The 15,297-nt window shown below is 43.2% G+C and overlaps 1 protein-coding gene across 2 annotated transcripts in view; it reads left to right on the top strand.

The window, feature by feature from the left end:
* LOC147657042 (MOXD1 homolog 2-like) overlaps positions 1–15,297 on the top strand; it is a 129,260-nt gene that overhangs the window by 83,041 nt on the left and 30,922 nt on the right. For both annotated transcript variants that reach the window (XM_086911684.1, XM_086911685.1), the window contains exon 2: positions 437–739. In XM_086911684.1, coding sequence (XP_086767810.1) covers positions 479–739 — 261 coding nt within the window. In that variant the 5' untranslated portion in view covers positions 437–478. The remainder of the gene's footprint in view (positions 1–436; positions 740–15,297) is intronic.

The following is a 15,297-nucleotide window of genomic DNA, read 5'->3' as shown; positions in this document are numbered from 1 at the left end:
GGGCGTTTTTTTTTTTTTTTCGAAACTTCGCTTGATAATAATAAAAATTTTGTGAATTTGATGAAATAAATGTGGGCGCGGAAATGAGTGACGAGAAGCAGAAACTATACAAAGAATCGAATTAGCGTAATCTCTAAAGATGTTTTATATTTATACGGGGAAAATTTTATTATCTATCTTATTATCTCTTTTTATGTATCAATCATTTTCAAGATTTTCAAGATTGCCAATTTCTTCAAATCTTTATTATTCGAAATTTCTTAACGAGAGAAATTTGAATTTTATCCTTATTACATCTATAGAATAACATCTATAAGTCGGGTGTCTGGAATATTTAAGAGACTTTTTATTCGTGTATAGCAAGGAAACGTCTCGGAAGAGACATTGTAAATAATGGAAAGCGAGAGAAGATTAACGACTATTTTTCTTATTACAGATGTTCTGAGACGCATCGGTGGTAAAAGGAAAAAAAAAAAAAATGAAGACCGTAATCGCGACGTGTCTCCTGCTCGTCCTCCTCCTCTCTGTCACCGGCGTCCTCTCCGTCGAGTGGAAACACAGCGCCGTCCTGGACAATAACTTCTTAGTTCTTTGGACGCCAGGCGAGAGAGATGTGATGTTCGAGATTCAAGTGAAGACCCTCGGCTATGTGGGTCTCGGTTTCACGAGGGATGATGGCACTGTTGGGGCTGACATGGTCATTGGATGGGTGGACAACAACGGACAGCTCCATCTTCAGGTAAGTGTTCTTAAGAGCGTCACGTTATTTCCTTTGCGATCGTCCTCAGACACGGCTCGTGGTTTCCTCCCCGTTCATCGTCTTCCCGCAAGCTTAATGCTCTTAATGCTCGACGAAAACCTATACACCTATATTCGATGCCTTAAACTTGCACGCGAAAACGTGATATTTACGAGTAACCGTTCCATCCTCTTCCATTTTTCTTTCTTCTCAAATATTTTCACGGTAAATCTAGCAAAGGTAATTTCTTAACGCAACAACATATATGTATCATCGTTATATCGAGATACAATGTTTGTTTGTACAGGCTTGAAATTTCGAGAAATTTCGCATCGCGCACGATTATTATCGTCTCTGAACCGAGGTCCTTTCATAAAGTGGCACGAAAGGACCGAATCGAAGAAACGATTATTTTCATCGAGGCCTAGCAAAATTACATTCATTCCCGTGGAACGTTGACGTGGAATAATTTCAACTAATTACTCTTATGCTACCGATCCCGAGTTGGCCGAGTGTTGGCCACAGATCGGGTAGACCGGGAGACGGTGCGCACAGAGGGAGAAGCTGCATAATGATAGTCCTTCCGGAGATAAGTAATGGGTTTCTCGTTTCGATCGGTGGATCGGATAGTTATCAATCTTACCAACCGAGGGCAGCGGCCTGTCATTATCGGTGCTCGTCATTTTGTACGACACCGTGTCGTTTTATTTTTTCGGCAGGCTCGATTATCTTCGGATGATTCTCAGTCACCGGCCCCCATGATGTATTGCTTTTATCGAAACGGTATTTTTCCAACCGTGCACCGTTCCCCTGGATCAGATAACTTTTTCCTAGCATCGGTACACGATGGGACACATACGTTGCTTTGATATATTTCGTCCCAATTTTTTTTCTTTCCTTCTTTTTTTTTTTTTTTTTTTTTCGAACGAACGATTTTAAATTTAGCGATATCTGTGATGTAATTGCGACAGAGGAATAAAAGCCGATCGGGATATGTATATTCGTTTTTCGACAGGAATTCGAGGGAAAAGAAAAATAAGAAAGGAACGTCCACAAGTTTCGATAAAAATTACTCCTCTACTCCTTCATTAAATCTAAAAGATGCGAGCGAATTTCATCTCGAAACCTGGTGGTACACGCACGCAAGGAAATATGTATCTTCCATTTCCATGTGGAGGTCTAAAGCCCCGATAAACTAACAAGGCGAGCATCCCGCTATAACGTCGGAGACGTCGCCTGTAAACCGGTTTAATTTCGCCTGAGGGGGTCCACAAACGTACGTGCATAGAATTTTCGGCCCACGAGTTTATTTTCGAGTACTGTTAAATTTAAAACATCGTTATCCCGCCGCATCCCACCGCGCAAACCCTCCTCGAGAACCGGACTCAAGGGGATTACTCCGTTATCCTCCCTTTCATCAGCGTTGCGCGGCTGTTGTCACTTTATCCCGGCTTCCTCATAACATCAGGATCCACCTATGGAAGGAAGATGGACGACCATGAGCGACGTTCCTTTTTCGTTTTTTCCCCCTCCCTATTTTTCCGCCCCTTTTCGGGACAAGCACAATTATATAACACGAGCAACCAACGCTTCTCTCTCTCTCTCTCTCGCTCGCTCGCCTTCGTTTGCACATTTGTCGTCGAATATTTCTTTTATGAGTGGTCTCAGTTTTCATCGTCGTCTAGCGCAGGATACTCGCGGGAATTTCCTGAGTTTGTGCGATGTCACTGTCAACTCACCCTCTTCCACGATGAAAGATAGATCCTCCTTCCCTGATTACCGTACGTTATTAATGGTAATTTTCGTAGCTTCGCCTGGTGGATACACTTTGCAATAATAACGTCCGTAAGATGGATCTTTCGTATTTACACATCACGAGGAATCGTCGAGGAATTAACATCTTTTTTTTTTTTTTTAACGTTTCGATCGATTCGATATTAATAAATTAAAAGTAATAATTTCATCTTTGGAGGATTCGAGGAAACGACGAGATACACGATTGAAATTGAGGGACAAGTTTCAATGCTTATTACGTATGGAAATTCGAAAGGAAGATTAAAAAAAAAAAAGAAAGGAGGAAGGAATAAGTCGTGGTTAGGTATGGATGAATTGAAAGTCTTCTTAAAAGCGATAACAACGATAGGGCAAGCTTATTTATGCTTGCCCGCTCGACCGTTTGATTACACTCGAATAACTGTAGCGTCGTTTATGATTAATGCACGTTGTCGAAACCGCCAACCATTTAACGTCCATTATATAATCGACGCATTGCGGTTTAAGTTGGTTGCTTTGTAATCAATACTTATTAACATTCAATTGGCGTGGCCGGGCTCAAGATGAAAAATGGCAAATGCTTCCTGCCCGTTGTTAATTTTCCATTGGAATACACATAATACACGACATACATCAACCTTTCGTCCATAGAATTCATCAGATATTGTCGCAAATATAAATTCTCTATATTTCTTTTTTTTTCTATTCCACGTCGTATCTTCTATTCTAAATCTCCCTTTCCCGTTATTTCCCCGATATTAAACATCGATTCTAAATTTCAACGATTTTTCCGACTCGTTTATTCTCGGTAAAAAAAAAAAAAAAAAAACAAAGAAAAAAAAGAAAAAATAATTCTCTTTCAGCAAAGAAAGAAATATCCTCGACAATGAAACACCTCCCGATCTACGTCACGACGTAACGACTTCCCTTGGCTAACTCGACCCAAATTCGTTCGACTTTCCTCTCGCATACACACACGGACGGAAGAAAAATTCCCTATTTTGCCTGCGCGATCAAAGGCTCGACGAGGCGGAAAGGCGAAGTTAAACCGCGCGAATAAAAGAAACCGTACCTTTGGAACCGTATCTTTGGAGGATAAGGGGATAGGAAAACGCGTGCTAAACCGCAAGATGGAGAAATCGTTGGAGGAAAGAAATTCGCCTTTTTCCCCACCTATGCTCGTCCCCAGTATTCTCTCGTTCGTCCGGCTGATCCGGATGACCGCGGTTCCACGCGTTAAGATTACGATCGTAACGAAAAACTCTTATACCCGCTCTCCCATTGGCCTCTCCCTTCCTTCCTCCCTCCCTGTCCTTTCCTCTTTTTCTCCGTCTCAGCTTTCCTCGTTGGGCGGAGGAAGGCTGCATCGCGCGGAGCATTGCACGCGGCACGGCATGCATTATGGAACGAGGGGGCAACGATTCTACCGGAAAAATTGCGGACACGCGAGACGGACGCGATCTGCACCCCGACGACTGCCTTGCCCGCGTAGATATGTACCTAAGCACCGGCCCACCTCCCGTAGTCGTCGGAGAAGATTGCTTTCCTGTATTGCATCCGTTCCACACGGGTGTGTGCACACGTTACGGCTCCTTTCCATTTCAGAGAGGGAACGAGGTCGGTATAACGCGGACCCCCTTTCTTGCTAACGCTCGACGATCGGCCGATAATAAGGCTTTTCCCTTGTCGAACCCGTGGATTTCGAATCGAACCCGAGTAAATAAAGTTCGAGGGAGGAGTGGAAATTTGTGGAATGGACGAATTATTGACTGTATCGTAGTGGAAATGGATCGAACTATGGATATCGGTTGTGAGGGAAATAAGTGAAAATGGCACGCGTCAGTTTTTATCATTATTCCTGACGATGGTTGTTTTTAGGGGAACGTATACCCGACTGTGCGTAAGTTTTGTTTCGCGATCGATGGTGGAGGAGGATAAAAGTAACGGTTGACGAGAAGGAATCGAGGTTGATTAAAGATGTACGCTTCTTGATACATTTGCCGTTTCAGGATCCGGCTTTTGTGTGTTCAACCACTTCGATCCACCCGGGTGAATTCAATTTTCCTGGTCTAATTCTTTTACTCGCTTCGTTTAACCTCCCCTGTTCCGTTCCGTTCGCCACGTCGTTCCAAGGCGGATCCGCGGTGTCTATTTGAGGTCTTTCGTACCTGGAATATCTTTCACCAACCCAGCCAGAGGAGATTCTTCTTTGGCCCGTTCGCACTTTTCCCCTTATTATCATTATTATTATTATTAAAAATTCAAGATTGAGCAAAATTGAATCCTTCGAGGCGGCGATTAAAATTCGATTCGGAGAGGATGGACGCAAGGAATACAAGCGATTAACATTTAATTCGGCTCGTGTCGTGTAAAAAGAGAAAGGAGAAAGAAGGAGAAAGAATGTTTCGAGGTTAAATAATTCAGCTCGATAAATCGTGAGTCGATTCAGGGACGAGTTTTCTCGAAGACGAAACCGAGTTTTCTCTCGATTATTTCGTCGCGAAATGGTAACGAGATCGTTTATTTCGATATCTGTCCATCTCTTTCTTTCTCTTTTCATGCACACCGCCGCCCCTCCTCCCTCTCGTTGCACGCGCATGCTGTGCGAATCGAATGTAATCACGGCGCGGGACCACGATGGAGGGTAGAGGGGGAAAAAACGAGGAACGACCGCGGCGTTTCGCGCGGAATGAAATTCCTATTCCGCATTGTCGGCGGTTTGCCACTGCAGTCGGGTAAAGTGGGTGAAAAAGGTCGGCGGAATGGGATAAAAATGCAAGGCGAGGGTGTGCATGCACGAGGATCGATGCATATTTCGGGAGATCCGTCGATGAATCATCCGTGACGATGTTCAATAATACTTTCGACCAATTGTTTCCCCCAATTTTTAATTTCTTGGAGTAACGGATTGGAGAGCGCAATAAATTGGTAACACAAGCGAAATAAGGAAAGGAAACGGAAAGAGGCGGAATTCGGAAGTCTTTTCGAGGGGAAATTTGTAATTTCATGCTAAGTAGAACGGTATATACCCGGAATCTACATAAAGGTTAATCTAGAGCGAATAGAGGAGTCGAGGGGAGGAGGATATTGCTATCCCAATTTAAAATATCCAACGTTGAGAAAGTTTCGTGGAACTCGAAGATATCTTTGTTAATCCTGCACGCTCCAAACAAAATAGGAATTTTTAACCGAGTTGCGATAACGATAGAGATAAAAAAAAAAAAAAAAAACACGACGAAGATAATAAGAATTAAAAATATAAACGTAACGGGAAGTTACATATTGAAATGAGTGAAAAAATCGGGAACGAGGCGAGGCAAGACGCGGAGGAGAGCGATGGATGGATACGAAGGGGGTAGAAGAGTTTTGGACGCTGACCAATGTTCCGAACCCGAGCTGACTCACCCCCTCGCGTTCTTACATGCAAAATCTATTCCGATCTAGTAGCATCGGAATTTAGATTGGAGTTTAGCCCGGGCGCACCAGACGCGGCGTATGTATGTATGAAACGAAGCAGTGTTTTTCGCAGAATATGCGGAATAACTTTCGTTTAAGATCTTTGATAACCGGTTCTCCTATTGGAATATAAACGAGCCCTTTGTCTGATGAATTTTCTTTTCGGTGAAATTGTGTGAGACGAGACGAGGAGAGAGAGGGGGGGGGGAGAGGGGCAAGTATGATTCATCCATATTCCATATCCATATCGTTCGACCTCTCTAAATTTTATTAAATTCGTCTGCAATTGGAAAAAGGAAACGCGAGATTAGATTGTTTACATTCGAATTTATATACGGAGAAATGGATGGAAAATCCATCCCCATGGAGTTTCGCGAAAAATGTACTTCGTTCCGCATCGATGAAACATATGAAGAGACAATACAGTTACGTAAATTCAAATAATTAGAAAAATGATTAATCAGAAACTTTCAAACTACGATTCAAACTATTTCAAACATTGTTCAAACGATCCCGAAACAATTCCAAAAGTACGTAAAATCAATCCAACGTTTCTCACTTCCAATCTCCTTCAAACAACAAATCGTACAGAAATCCTTCTCGAATCACATCACGCCCGCTTTCAAGAAATCGCATGTTTATTCCACGCTCCCATAATTCGATCGAAAACCGATCCAACATGCCTTAATCGCGTCGAAAAGGATCGAAGCGGACAGAGCCGACACGAAACAGGTGGAACAGGATGGAAAAAGCCCAGCATGGTTTTCCATGGGTTGGAAGGCGGGCCTCGAAAGAATTTGCGGATATTTGCGAACGCGTGTCCACATTGAATTCTATTCGTTGTTCGCAAACACGACGGCCGCGCGACGGCTTTATTGTGCGACGGGGTCGCCGGCCAACCCGTGCGCTACGTGCATTCCGACTGTTTGGTGAATAAATGATATGTTTAGTAATAGCGCGTCGCGGCGCGCTCTACTCGCGGCCGTACGCGGGTTGGGCAAACACGAAGCCGGCTGAACAAATGGCGAGAGGAAATTTCCAAGACCGGTATCGCCAATATCTTTTTACGAAAATGATAAATTCGACGGATCTGGATCTCGTTCTTTCGCCTGTTCTTTTTTTCTGCGCGTGTTCGATTAATTAACAATGAGGAGATTTTCTATATAAAATGGCGAGAAATGATTAATAACAATCTGTTTCAATAGTGAAACAATTAAGTTTAATCAAGTTTCAACGTATTCAAAGACCTCAAGTACGATTTCATTCTCTCGCTCGTTGGAGAATTTTCTCGTATTTCCTTGACGAGGTAGCAACGATCTCTCTTTCTCTCCTGACCTCGTTTCGTTGCGAGGTCCCCGAAGAACGTTGTATTGCTGCTCGTTTTTTCAAAAAACAAAACAAGAAACGAGTGGAGGCGGGGGAGGAAAGAAAGAAAGAAAAGAAGAAAAAGAAAAACACGCGCGAAATTACCAACGCGCGCTCCGCGCGGTGTAAAATCACCGTGGCGCGATGAGACCTGGCACGTCACGTGTTGGTGGACGGATGCAGAGGGAAAGGAGGTCGAAAAGGAAGAGGTGGTGGTGGAGAGATGATAAAAATGCCGAAGCTCGCGAGAGAGTGCTTAGCGGGAAACGGTGTACACCGTTCTGGCGTAAAAATGCCAGCGATGCATTTGCATACGGCCGGCTTGGGTTCGCGCGCGCGCGCCGTTGGAGGAGGAAGGTTGGCGCGCGCGGCCTGAACTGCACAGGTGCACACGCACATTCCCAAGGCACTTCGAGCACGGGAGGAAGGATCCCCCGGATGCGATTTCGCCCACCGTAAATAGGATTCAGCAGCAGTAAATGCAGTTACGTCTATGTATGTATACACCGTACGCAGCTTTCGTAAATGATGTCACGGCGCTGTTCGAAAGTTTTTTCCTCGTTTTCCTTTTCTGTTCAAAAATCTGGAGCATCAGGTTCGTTTCGATCCGAGATTTCGAGGCTCGACGGGGAAGGAATCGTGTTACGAGTGAAATTCTTTTGATTCTTTTGATGTACGGTGGATGGAAGAGGTTTGTTTTCGATTGTTACTCAGAAGTAGTCAGAAATTTGTATATTTGCAATTCAAGCTGATATATATATATATTATAATTTTGGATACATCGTCAAATTTCATCTTGTTGGATTCTGCCAGAAACGTTTCGTCGTCGAATCATTCGACCGTTCGAGAGTTCGTGTTTGAATGCAATCATGGAAATTCTTTGTAACGGGTAGAATCGACGTCGTCCGCGTTTTTTTCCCACCCCTAGAAATGCAGGAGCAACGGGAGTGCCGGTATTTAGACAGGCACGTGAAAATTTCACGAGTAATTCGAAGCAACGGGGGCAATATTTACTCTGCTCTAAATAAACCTCGACACAATGTTTCTCCTCCCTTTCCCTCCCCTCTTTTGCTTTTTATTCAGGTCGCCAGGATTGACGTGGACCATGAACTGTAACGAAACAATCAATACAATCCGCTCGAGTGTAAAGCATTTAATATCGTTACTTCGATTGCTTCGCCCATGCCGACTCTGCGGCAAAATAAATTCGTCCCCTCGAAAGATTGACCCTTCCTCCCTCTCGATCTTTCGACACGTATCTCGATCGATAGACCCCAAATCCCGGAAGGATCCAGGAATAATATTCCAGGAATAATTGATGAAAAGATCGGGTATTAGTTTAATTCCGTCCAACTCTCGACCCAGCCAATTTTCTTCCCTCCTACAACTTTTATTTTTCCTTCCTTTCCCTCCCCTCTCCCTAAAACGAGGTCGCGCGATTGCCGATCAATTTTTTAACGATAAACGTTTCAATTAGTCCAGTTCCATTATTAGATTCCCCGTAGTTATCCGATCAGAATGGAAAACCGCTTGATAGCATTCGAAATGAAGTAGTGAAAGAGGGTCGTTGCGCAAGAGGTTTTTTTTTTTCCCCTCCCTCGAAAGGGAGCTCGTCCTCGTCCTCCTCCTCGAGCGATCCTCGGGAGTCGACGAGGACGACGACCACGTTTCGTGGCTTGAATCGCACCGCGAAATCAAAATTCACCCTGCGGTGAACTATTTAGAATTCCATCTGTGGGAAGAGAGAGAGAGAGAGAGAGAGGGAGGGAGAGAGGGTGATGGAACGTTTGAGAGTCTTGTCCCGAATGTTACGGATAGAATAAAATTGAATACCACAAATCACGTGACGGCTTTGATATCGCCGCTCGTGTAAATTATATTATCCCCGCGGACGTTGGAGAAATATTTTAAGATAAAGTGAGGGAAAAGTGGAGAATGATAGTCTTTTGAGAGATTCTCGAGATCAAAATCAATACGTTTCGAATACATCGATTTCGACATTGTTGTTTGTCGCCGACCTGTTTTCTTGGTTTTCGCTTTTCGAGGGAAGGAAACGGATTAATGCAGGATTAATGCGCCGAGACAAAGAGAGAGAGAGAGACAAATGGTACGACGCGAGACGTAATTCATCGAAACGGCTGTCGAATCTGAATTATCCATCCGATGTGATTATAAATTTAAACGGATATATCAAAGAACGGGTATATCAACGTCACAGAAGAGGAATATTTTCACAACTAGACGCGTTTCTATCACGAACAGGAATAATAACGTTATTAACAGGCGACCAAATTTAAATATAAATATATATATGTATGAAGATTGAATTGCGCTGAAATTATTGGGGATAAATTATTGAAAGAACGGAGAGTTCCAGTATTCAAGCGAGTATTCCTGCGTGGATCTTATAATTGAAGATTTTATAAGATGTTAAGACGCGACAAAAGGCGCGACAATATTTGCGTTAGAGAAAATCGAAAGGGAGAGGAAATTAATTTCACTGTAAATTGTATTATAACGATTGCGGTAATTACGTTGCTGGCACTTTAGGTGTCCGCCAAGGAACCGCATAATTGCATCGAGGGAGTGGGTTTTGTAGTCTGTTGATGTATACGGCTGAAAGGACCCCGTGGAAGACTTCTCGTACGAATCGCTTCAAAAGATTTCTCGGCCCGGAGCCATGCCTCGCATGCTGATTCCGTCTCTCTTCCCGCGCCTCCTTTCGGAACAGTTCGGCGCCCCGGGCTGCGTCTCGAGACGAGATTACACAGACCCAATCCTTCCGAGAAGGACCATTTAAATCTTAAAATTCAAACGAGTCCCCTCGAACGGCTCCTAATGGCGCTAATATGATTGTCCTTAGAGATTCGCAATCGAATCAACCCTCTTTGATTAACCCGCGCACCATCCGCGTAATTGACTTTTACTCCCAATAATTGTTGCGAGAAGTGTACGAATCGAAATTGTTGCCATCGATATTTTTGATTATATTCGCTTCATTTCTTCTTTCTACTTTCGTTTCAACGTTTTGCATCGTATTCTTTTTTCAAGAGGAATTTCAGAAGGAAAAAAAGGAAAAGAAAAAAGAGAGAAGCTTAAGAGCACGAGGTAGCAGCTAGTCGATTGTAGATAGTGAAGACTACTCCGCTTACCTTAACCCGTACCGTGCGTTTCGAGTGGCTCGCACAGCAAGGTAAGCACGTTTTGAAGCTTCTTCGCGTAAAAAAGAAGAGAGAGAGAAAGAGAGAGAGAAATTTAAAGCACGAGGTCCCCTGAAAAGCTCCGTACACACGGTTGAAAGGATCTTGAGGCTTGGGGAGAGTGTGGGACTCCCCCTTTACCGCTAGAGCACGTCTCGGTCCCTCATTATGCAGGCCGTGGCTCGCGTTCCCCGCAATTCCACGGAACAAATATCGTTTCGCGGCAACGGGACGCAGCCGCGCGTGTTCCGCTCTCCCGCGGGCTCATTAAAAGTCCGTGAAAGCGACGAAGGCGGCGAGAATCGTGTGCCGGCCGTGAAATCGCGTCGCGGCGTGGCCAGCACGTGCACCCATCGAGTTCCGTCGCTCGGCTTCCGCTCCGCCTTTCACACGCCATGGGTGCGTTGGAAACTCGTTTTTCGACTCGACAGTTTCTTTTGGATCGTACAAATCTATTTGGATCGATCGAGTTTTTAAACAGCGTTAATCTCTTTTAACTTTGTCTCATTACTTTTTATTATTTTTCTCCTTCGTTCGATTCGTTTTTTTATTCGTCATCCGTATGTTGGAAACAGTTTTTCGACTCGAGAGTTTCGTTGCGTAGAAATCTATTTGAATCGATAGTTTTTAAATTAGGGTTAATTGTAATCTCTCTTGACTTTATCTCGTTACTTTCTATTTTCTTCTTTCGTTCGATGTTCGATTTGTTTTTTTATTCGTAGAAATCTATTTGAATAAATAGTTTTTAAATAGCGTTAATTGTAATGATTTAAAAGTTTCTCGTCGTGTTACTCGTAACATAAGCTAGGAATAGTTTTCGATTTGCCACGTTAAATTTATTTGTGATTTCTTCTATTTAATTTGTCTCGGTTGCCAGATATTTTTACCATTTCCATTTTTGTATAAATTATTTAAAAAGAACGTATTGAAGAAATTCTTCAATAGTTACTTCGAAAACAAGTGAAAATATCTTTCTATAAATATTCTATCCATGGAGAGATTCCTAAATCAATCATGCATCGCTCGTTCATCACGTGATCCATTGTATCAGACTCTCTAAAAGGGTTAATTCGCTATAGAACTCGTCACGAGGCGAGCGCAGCTGCGTTGCAAGAGACATCGACCGCGACGAAACGCGTGGTACAGATCGTGCCACCCAGTTCGGGACCCAGGCAATCATCTCGTGAGGAGAAACAATAAAAAACAGGGGAAGGGAGAGAGAGAGAGAGAGAGAGAGAGAGTGGAATCGCTGCGGGCCACGATCATGCGGTTCGGTGATGGATCGCGTCTCGTTTCACGAATATAGATCGGTTTTATAATGCTCTCGCTCTCCCTTCGTTTGTCCTCGTGAAAGGGAGTCCAAGTGGGGCTATACTTTCTCGACGGAGACCCTCGATGGAACGCCTCGATACTGTCAAAAGTGTGGTAAGGCTGGGCGTGAACCTTGTGTTGGTATTGCCGGGGTAATGATTATCTTTTCAACTTCAACTTAACGTGGCTTCTTGAATGATTAATAGGTTTTAACTGGACTACCCACTTCTCCAGGATCTCTCTTCCTCTCGTTGTGAAATGTAAACTCATTTGTCGAAAACGTAAAACGATATTGGAATTGAAATTTCGTCATTTCCTTTTTTTTCTCTCGTGGAGGTATAAATAAATGAAACTAGTCGCTGGATGTAAATGTATTCGTGGAATTCGTGGCTTCGTATTTAGGCGAAAAGTATGCGAGACTTGAAATAGTAGGAAACGTACTCTTGTTCGAAATTAATGCTACGCGATAATTGCAGCTCGTGTATACGTTGTTTTTTTTTTTTTTTTTTTTACATTTTAATTTCTCTTTATGTTAGTTTCTCTCGCGGTTGTTAGAAACGGGGGATTTCCGACGTTCGGTGTTGTTCTTCTAACGTGAATTACAGCTTGTCTTGTCTGTCTATTTTGCTCGAAATTAACTACTTTTTACGCGACGTGTAAATAATTTCAATCGTATATTTCTACCTTATTTTACTTTACCGTTAGTCTTTCAATCTGAAAACAGGTAGAATAGAGATTACGCAGCAATTTATTTTATAATTAGAATTTTTACTTGTTGCAAGCTGACAAGCTGACAACGTCAACGGAGCAGGTGTCATTAAATTATCGTTAATTTGATGCAATTCTGTTTCCAGGTTACACGGGCGATATTGTCCCCGCGCGAAATATCGGGACGCTAAAATCCGTTGTCATTATTGTCGTTTAATTATTAAATTATGCGGTGACCGCAGGATAAACGATCTAAACGGCGGATAACAATGGAAGAGGGGAGAATGGGGAGTGGGGGGCGGGACGGGATCGAACAATGTTATCTGCTCTTTCGTGAATTCCGGTAAAACGAGCAGCATTCGGCAATTATTGTCTTGCGAATTTTCAGTTTGACGTTTTCAGTTCGGCGTCGAATTTCATCGAATCATCACGAATGACGAAATAATTAATATCCACCAACCGCCCGTTTCCCTGTAACCGTTGTTTCATCGTTAACCCGCCCATCCAGGTTTCATCGTCCCACCGTTTGTCACATCACGAAGAATAAACGAGGCGAAGAAATCGAAGAAATTCGATCATCGAAAGATCATATCTCTCGGATGATCGACGACGACAATGAATATCGTCCATGATCCAATAAAATCAACCCACGATTATTATATTTCGTGGAGCGGTGGAGGTTGGCCGCGAACACTGCATAAAATAGCAATTTACACCGGCGTGGAATCGCGTTCGTTAGCCGGTCGTTGAATTAAACGCTGCCCATGCAAGTCGAATGATCGCCGTTGTCACTGGAAATACGCGTACGTCTCGTAAATACGTCACTCTGTTATCGTCGGCGGGGAGGTGATACGGATCCGACAACTGATTCGTTATACGTATGCAAATTCGTGGACACGTGGGCGCATAGTTATTGAGCCGTGAAATACGATTCGCCGATAAATAACGATAACTTGGGCCGGCCGATCATGCCGAAATTACGTGGCCACGGTCGAGCGAAGGTGGAACAATGATTGGCCCACGCGCTCGTTGCCCCGCCAACGAAATTCAATGTTGGATCCCGCCATCGAGCCGATAAGACTTTTTTCCCGACCGGCAAGTTTATCGCGCTCGGCGATCGACGCCACGGAATTTTGACGAAAAGCCCGATTTCGCATCTGCGCGCCGCCTTCAACGAATTGGCTGCGAAACGTGTTGCAAAAACCGTCAGAAATGGACTGGTCACGCGAGAATATTTCGTAATGACGACCTTCTTTTGATTCTTTCGATACTTTTTCGATGATGCAGTAGTTGGGCTGACTATTTTTCCTTTTTTTTTTTTTAAGATTACTTATAATTATGAAATCTAAAGAAAGAGAGAGAGAGAGAGAGAGATTGTAACATCGATTGAATCGTATAAAAATCGAACTTTTTCAAAAGTTAAATAACTTAACGAATGCAAGATCGATCGAAAGTTATCTGTCTCTCGAGTTCTGCTGATTTTCCGAATCGAATTGATGCAAGATTGGGAACCGAATAGAGGATAAAGCATACGTATCTTTCTCGTGAAAAATAATTTGATCGTTGAAACGCGACGACTAGAACGTGACTATCCCACGATTTTTGAATCTTGTCACGGGACATTCTAACGAAGTCCAAGAAGGGAGAGAGAACAGTGGGCTGGAAATTTGATACGTGGATTTCGGGACGAGCGAAGTGAATAAGTATCTTACGAGATTGCACACGTTTCAAACCCGTGTCCACGTCATTCAACGAAGGATTACCCTTCACTTCCACGAAGACATTTGCTTGGATCCAAACGTATTGTCGTTCGTTAACGTCGCCTAATTAGCAGAAATTATAGACGTGGAGGATAGAAGTTGACAGACCGATGAAACGAAGAAAAGGGAGGGGAAGTTGTAGCGTTACCCTGATCTGGTAAATTCAAACTTTTATTTTACTTCTTCGGGCCAGGGTTCATCGATTGTATCGCGAAGGCTAAGCCTATTACGCGATACCAGGGGCTTTTGTCCTTTATCCACGCGATGTATCTTTCCTAATAATAACCGATCGTTTAAGCCGCGAGAGCTTAAGCGGCTTCCTCCACTTATTTTTTTAATTCAGCATTTTTCCGGTGGGAAAGTTTCGCGCGATAAAACAACGGCCGAGCAAATATATAAACGTTAAGCACGAACTTATTGCGGTTACCTTTCCTTGATTTCTCCTCCTCGCAATTATGAACTATTCGCGTAAGAGGATTTGCCGAGTTCGTCCCTCGTGTTCGTAAATAATTGCATTTTTTTTAAGCGCGACCGTTGTGTCTCCTCTGTGCACTTGTCCTCTTAACGATAAATCCTTTGTTTGATCGCTTTTCTTTTCTTTCCTTTCCTCTTTTTTACACGTTTAATTTAATAATCGTCTTTTCAGAACGTTTGTCGCGTGCACGAATGTTGTTGCAATTTTCCGTTTCTCTTGGTATATTTTCAATCAAAATTTAAAATTTTCGTTGCATCTACTTCTATCTAATTTTTTTCGAGATATTTCACGGTGTTTTTCGCGCGTTTTATTTTTCGATCGGGAAAGGGAATGATAAGGTTTCAAATTTCAGATACTGTTGCGTTGTAAACTGTTCCTTAACCATGTTTCAGGGTGTACAGACACGTTCTTCACGACGTTCATACGTATCTTGAGCAAATATTTTTGTCTACTCTGAATTTGCATGTTAACTGCGCCACTTGTATCTTGCGAGACGCGTATTGTTATTTT

The sequence above is a fragment of the Apis florea genome, unplaced genomic scaffold, assembly GCF_048593485.1.
Source record: "Apis florea isolate Af1SG1 unplaced genomic scaffold, ASM4859348v1 contig_3326_pilon, whole genome shotgun sequence".
In the NCBI taxonomy this organism is placed as follows: Eukaryota; Metazoa; Arthropoda; class Insecta; order Hymenoptera; family Apidae; genus Apis; species Apis florea.
The sequence above is the reverse complement of the archived record's forward strand: the minus strand, read 5'-3'. Positions and strand labels throughout refer to the sequence as shown.